Raw genomic sequence first — 6,170 nt, forward strand, 5'->3', positions numbered from 1 at the left:
CACATATGCAGCAATGTCCCTCTAGCCATGTCCCTCACATATGCAGCAATGTCCTTCTAGCCATGTCCCTCACATATGCAGCAATGTCCCTCTAGCCATGTCCCTCACATATGCAGCAATGTCCCTCTAGCCATGTCCCTCGATGCGGCGGCGCGATGCAGCGGCAGGGGGGGGGGGGAAAGTATTCTATTTAGGTATCGGGGGTATTTGCGCGAGTACGAGTACTCCCGCAAATACTCGGTATCGGTCCCGATACCGATACTGGTATCGGTATCTGGACAACCCTAGTTTCGACGTGAACGTAATTAACGCACAGCCCTATTCGCGACGAGTTACGTAAACGACGGAAAAACCCGACGCTGTCCCGACAGCCATACTTAACATGGCATACGGCGGACTGACGTAAGGTTACCCCTCATATAGCAGGGGTAACCTTACGCTTACGGAAAGGACGTAAACTACGGCGAAGCGGCGCAAAAACTTTCGGAAAACGGCGTATCAGGCTCATTTGCATAAACAAATGAGAAATCGTCGTAAAACGCCACCTAGCGGCCAGCGTGGAATTACATCTAAGATCCGACGGTGTAAGTGACTTACGCCAGTCGGATCTACGCCGTATCTATGCGTAAATGATTCTAGGAATCACTCGCATAGATACCCGGGCTCAGAAACAGAGATACGACGGTGTAAATCTTTTGAGAATCTGGCCCTGCGTCTATAGAGGGTCATTGGGAAAATGCCCCTTACACTGGTGGGGGGTAGGTGGGAAGAGCGCCCCCATTACAGGGGTGGTCAGAATGACACTTTTGCAGTCATGGTGCCGGCTCTGCCAAGTGTCACTGGAACTGGTACTATGCAGGCACCATGAGATGGGGGGGCGGTGGGGGTCAGTTAGGAACCCCTCAGTATCCCTGGAGGAACCCAGACTGAGAAAGGTGGATATGGAGGGAAAGGAGCCCCCCGCTGCTGTCATGTCATCACCCCTTGTTTTATGGTTCTGGGTGGAATGCGCCGTTGTTGGGGGGTAAATATTCGGATCTGAGATATCGGCGTTTATGTTTCTTTTTACAATGTTGCAAACCACAAAACATACTCAGTGCACAGCCTGCTCCGCAGTACCAGCGCCTGACCACTAGGGGGCATTCTTGTCCAGCACGTGAAATAGCCCGGTCCATACGGAAGGTAAAGGAGCCCCCCCTTGTTTTATGGTTCTGGGTGGAACGCTCCATTGTCTGAAGGGTAAATATTTGGATGTGAGATAAAGGCGCGCCCGTGTTTCAGATTGCATGACATACACAAGGCACAGCCTGCTCCGCAGTACCAGCACCTGACCACAAGGGGGCATTCTTTTAATAGCACCTGAAATAGCCCGGTCCATACAGAGCAGCATTTCCCAACCTTTTTACCCCAGAGGTCTCGGGGAACCCCTGAGAAGATTTAGTCTATAGAGGGTCATTGGGAAAATGCCCCTTAGACTGGTGGGGGGGTAAGTGGGAAGAGCGCCCCCATTACAGGGGTGGTCAGAATGACACCCTTGCAGTCATGGTGCCGGCTCTGCCAAGTGGTTTTGAAACTGGTACTATGCAGGCACCATGAGATGTGGGGGGGGGGGGGGGAGCGGTGGGGGTCAGTTAGGAACCCCTCAGTATCCCTGGAGGAACCCAGACTGAGAATGGTGGATATGGAGGGGAAAGGAGCCCCCCGCTGGTGCCATGTCATCACCCCTTGTTTTACGGTTCTGGGTGGAATGCGCCATTGTTGGGGGGTAAATATTCGGATCTGAGATATTGGCGTTTATGTTTCTTTTTACAATGTTGCAAATCACAAAACATACACAGTGCACAGCCTGCTCCGCAGTACCAGCACCTGACCACTAGAGGGCATTCGTCTATGGCACCTGAAGCAGCCCCCTCCATATAGAATGGCATTTCTCAAGTGTTTTCACCTCATGATATAATTTTCAGGACTCGTGGAACCCCTGGTAATATTAGTCTGTGGAGGGTCATTGGGGAAAATGCCCCTTACGTCGGTGGGGGGTAAAAGGGAAAAACAAGGGGGTGGCCAGAAGGACATCCTTGCAGTCATGGTGTCTGCTCTGCCAAGGGGCACTATAACTGGCACTATGCAGGCACCATCAGATGGGGGGTCAGATAGCCACAGCTCAAGGAACCCCCGAAATACCCCTGGAGGAACCCAGATTGAGAACGGCGGATATGGAGGGTAAAGGAGCCCCCCGCTGGTGTCATCTCATCACCCCCTTGTTTTACAGGTTCTGGGTGGAATGCGCCGTTGTTGGGGGGTAAATATTTGGATCTGAGGTATCGGTGCGCTCATGTTTCTTTTTGCAATGTTTTCACATCACATCACATCACATCCACAGAACACATTACAGCCCTGAGCTGCACAGCCGCCCTTCACCATGTAAACAGACTTGCCGGTTATCGGCAGTCCTTTCCTCCCACGCTGTGTCTGTGTGAGGAAAGGAGAGCCGATAACTGTCAATCCTGTCAGTACACTGATAATCAGTGCTGCCTATCAGTGGCCATCAGTGCACCCTATCAGTGGCCATCAATGCAACCTATCAGTGCTGCCTATCAGTGTCCATCAGTGCATCAGTGGAAGGGTTGGAGGACTCGCAGAGTGGAAGGGTTGGAGGACTCGTAGAGTGGAAGGGCTCGTAGAGTGGAAGGGTTGGAGGACTCGTAGAGTGGAAGGGCTCGTAGAGTGGAAGGGTTGGAGGGCTTGTAGAGTGGAAGGGTTGGAGGACTCGTAGAGTGGAAGGGTTGGAGGACTCGTAGAGTGGAAGGGTTGGAGGACTCGTAGAGTGGAAGGGTTGGAGGGCTCGTAGAGTGGAAGGGTTGGAGGACTCGTAGAGTGGAAGGGTTGGAGGACTCGTAGAGTGGAAGTCTTGGAGGACTCGTAGAGTGGAAGGGTTGGAGGGCTCGTAGAGTGGAAGGGTTGGAGGACTCGTAGAGTGGAAGGGTTGGAGGGCTCGCAGAGTGGAAGGGTTGGAGGGCTCGCAGAGTGGAAGGGTTGGAGGGCTCGTAGAGTGGAAGGGTTGGAGGACTCGCAGAGTGGAAGGGTTGGAGGACTCGCAGAGTGGAAGTGTTGGAGGACTCGCAGAGTGGAAGGGTTGGAGGACTCGTAGAGTGGAAGTGTTGGAGGACTCGTAGAGTGGAAGTGTTGGAGGACTCGTAGAGTGGAAGGGTTGGAGGGCTCGTAGAGTGGAAGTGTTGGAGGACTCGTAGAGTGGAAGGGTTGGAGGACTCGTAGAGTGGAAGGGTTGGAGGGCTCGCAGAGTGGAAGGGTTGGAGGACTCGTAGAGTGGAAGGGTTGGAGGACTCGTAGAGTGGAAGGGTTGGAGGACTCGCAGAGTGGAAGGGTTGGAGGACTCGCAGAGTGGAAGGGTTGGAGGACTCGCAGAGTGGAAGGGTTGGAGGACTCGTAGAGTGGAAGTGTTGGAGGACTCGTAGAGTGGAAGTGTTGGAGGACTCGTAGAGTGGAAGGGTTGGAGGGCTCGTAGAGTGGAAGTGTTGGAGGACTCGTAGAGTGGAAGGGTTGGAGGACTCGTAGAGTGGAAGGGTTGGAGGGCTCGCAGAGTAGAAGGGTTGGAGGGCTCGCAGAGTGGAAGGGTTGGAGGACTCGTAGAGTGGAAGGGTTGGAGGACTCGTAGAGTGGAAGGGTTGGAGGGCTCGCAGAGTGGAAGGGTTGGAGGGCTCCCAGAGTGGAAGGGTTGGAGGGCTCGTAGAGTGGACGGGTTGGAGGACTCGTAGAGTGGAAGGGTTGGAGGACTCGTAGAGTGGACGGGTTGGAGGGCTCGTAGAGTGGAAGGGTTGGAGGGCTCGTAGAGTGGAAGGGTTGGAGGACCCGTAGAGTGGAAGGGTTGGAGGACCCGTAGAGTGGAAGGGTTGGAGGACCCGTAGAGTGGAAGGGTTGGAGGACCCGTAGAGTGGAAGGGTTGGAGGACTCGTAGAGTGGACGGGTTGGAGGGCTCGTAGAGTGGAAGGGTTGGAGGACTCGTAGAGTGGAAGGCTCGTAGAGTGGAAGGGGTGGAAGGGTTGGAGGACTCGTAGAGTAGAAGAGTTGGAGGGCTCGCAGAGTGGAAGGGTTGGAGGACTCGTAGAGTGGACGGGTTGGAGGGCTCGTAGAGTGGAAGGGTTGGAGGGCTCGTAGAGTGGAAGGGTTGGAGGACTCGTAGAGTGGAAGGGTTGGAGGGCTCGCAGAGTGGAAGGGTTGGAGGACTCGTAGAGTGGACGGGTTGGAGGGCTCGTAGAGTGGAAGGGTTGGAGGACTCGTAGAGTGGAAGGGTTGGAGGACTCGTAGAGTGGAAGGGTTGGGGGACTCGTAGAGTGGAAGGGTTGGAGGACTCGTAGAGTGGACGGGTTGGGGGACTCGTAGAGTGGAAGGGTTGGGGGACTCGTAGAGTAGAAGGGTTGGAGGACTCAAACTTACACTGAGGTCTGAGATGCCGAAAGCCGAGGGAGCGACTGAAAAGTCAAAGAGCATCTCTTGTGTCCTGACAGTTGCTGGGTCCTAGAGCCCTTCTCCTGCCATTGGTGTCTTGACAGATGCTGGGTCTTAGAGCCCTTCTCCTGCCATTGGTATCCTGAGAGTTGCTGGGTCCTAGCGCCCTTCTCCTGCCATTGGTGTCCTGACACAGTGACAGCAGGGAGGTCACCAGGGAGCCCCGTCGGAATCTTGCTTTGGGGCCCCATGGTCTGTAGTTATGCCCCTCCTCCCACACCGGCTGGGATGCCGAGCCGCTCTCTCTACATAAGAACACACAGCTGGAAGAAACAATAAATTTAATAAAAGTAACGTGAGGGATTGTACAAAGCATCGGGATAAACCCAGCTGGAGGCGGAGCGCCCCTTTAAGTTTGCAATGTTCTATGAGCAGTCAGTGTACACAGGAGGCCAGCCTCCATAGACCTCTCTTCAGAGAGCCCACCAGGGACCTGCCCAGGCCTGTCTGCCCTCCGAGGCGTGTCCCCTGTCTCGCTTTGGGCGGAGTGACGGAAGACATTTTGCGCTTTGCAGAGGATTGCCGCGGCGTGGTGGGCGGAGTCTTCTCTGCGTCCATCGGCTGCTCCTTCACACAGTTGCTGAGACAGGTCCTCAGGAGGCTCCTGGGGGTCCTGGAGGCCTGGGAGGAGGCGGAGCTTTGACCGCTGGGGTATCCGCTAAGGCAGACGCACACGCCCGTGTCACAGTCTATCAGGAAGGTGTGGTGGGCGGCGGCCATGGCACGGGTTCTGGAGGCGCAGTCACAGGGCTCACACTCTGAAAAAGACAAAATATATTAACGAGGAGGCCAGACTCCACCTTCCCACCCTTCAGTGTCAGACTCACTCCCCCCCCCCCCGCCGTCCTGCCAATCCCCCCACTGGCCTCCATTCAGTGTCCTCCACCCTTCTCTGCTCATCCCCCATTGGCCTCCATTCAGTGTCCTCCACCCCTCTCTACCAATCCCTCCACTGACCTCTACTCGGTGTCCTCCACCCCTCTCTACCAATCCCTCCACTGACCTCCATTCAGTGTCCTCCACCCCTCTCTACCAATCCCTCCACTGACCTCCATTCAGTGTCCTCCACCCCTCTCTACCAATCCCTCCATTCAGTGTCCTCCACCCCTCTCTACCAATCCTCCACTGGTCTCCATTCAGTGTCCTCCACCCCTCTCTACCAATCCCTCCACTGACCTCCATTCAGTGTCCTCCACCCCTCTCTACCAATCCCTCCACTGACCTCCATTCAGTGTCCTCCACCCCTCTCTACCAATCCCTCCACTGACCTCCATTCAGTGTCCTCCACCCCTCTCTACCAATCCCTCCACTGACCTCCATTCAGTGTCCTCCACCCCTCTCTACCAATCCCTCCACTGACCTCCATTCAGTGTCCTCCACCCCTCTCTACCAATCCCTCCACTGACCTCCATTCAGTGTCCTCCACCCCTCTCTACCAATCCCTCCACTGACCTCCATTCAGTGTCCTCCACCCCTCTCTACCAATCCCTCCACTGACCTCCATTCAGTGTCCTCCACCCCTCTCTACCAATCCCTCCACTGACCTCCATTCAGTGTCCTCCACCCCTTTCTACCAATCCCTCCACTGGTCTCCATTCAGTGTCCTCCACCCCTCTCTACCAATCCCTCCACTGACCTCCATTCAG

General features: G+C 55.3%; 1 protein-coding gene across 1 annotated transcript; it reads right to left on the reverse strand.

Moving 5' to 3' along the window:
- Positions 1-2,604: 2,604 nt before the first annotated feature.
- LOC120916146 (DNA-directed RNA polymerase II subunit RPB1-like) lies at positions 2,605-4,506 on the reverse strand. Its single transcript, XM_040326964.1, has one exon. The coding sequence runs from the start codon at positions 4,504-4,506 to the stop codon at positions 2,605-2,607; it is 1,902 nt and encodes a 633-aa protein (XP_040182898.1).
- Positions 4,507-6,170: the final 1,664 nt, after the last annotated feature.

The sequence above is a fragment of the Rana temporaria genome, chromosome 10 (assembly GCF_905171775.1).
Source record: "Rana temporaria chromosome 10, aRanTem1.1, whole genome shotgun sequence".
In the NCBI taxonomy this organism is placed as follows: domain Eukaryota; kingdom Metazoa; phylum Chordata; class Amphibia; order Anura; family Ranidae; genus Rana; species Rana temporaria.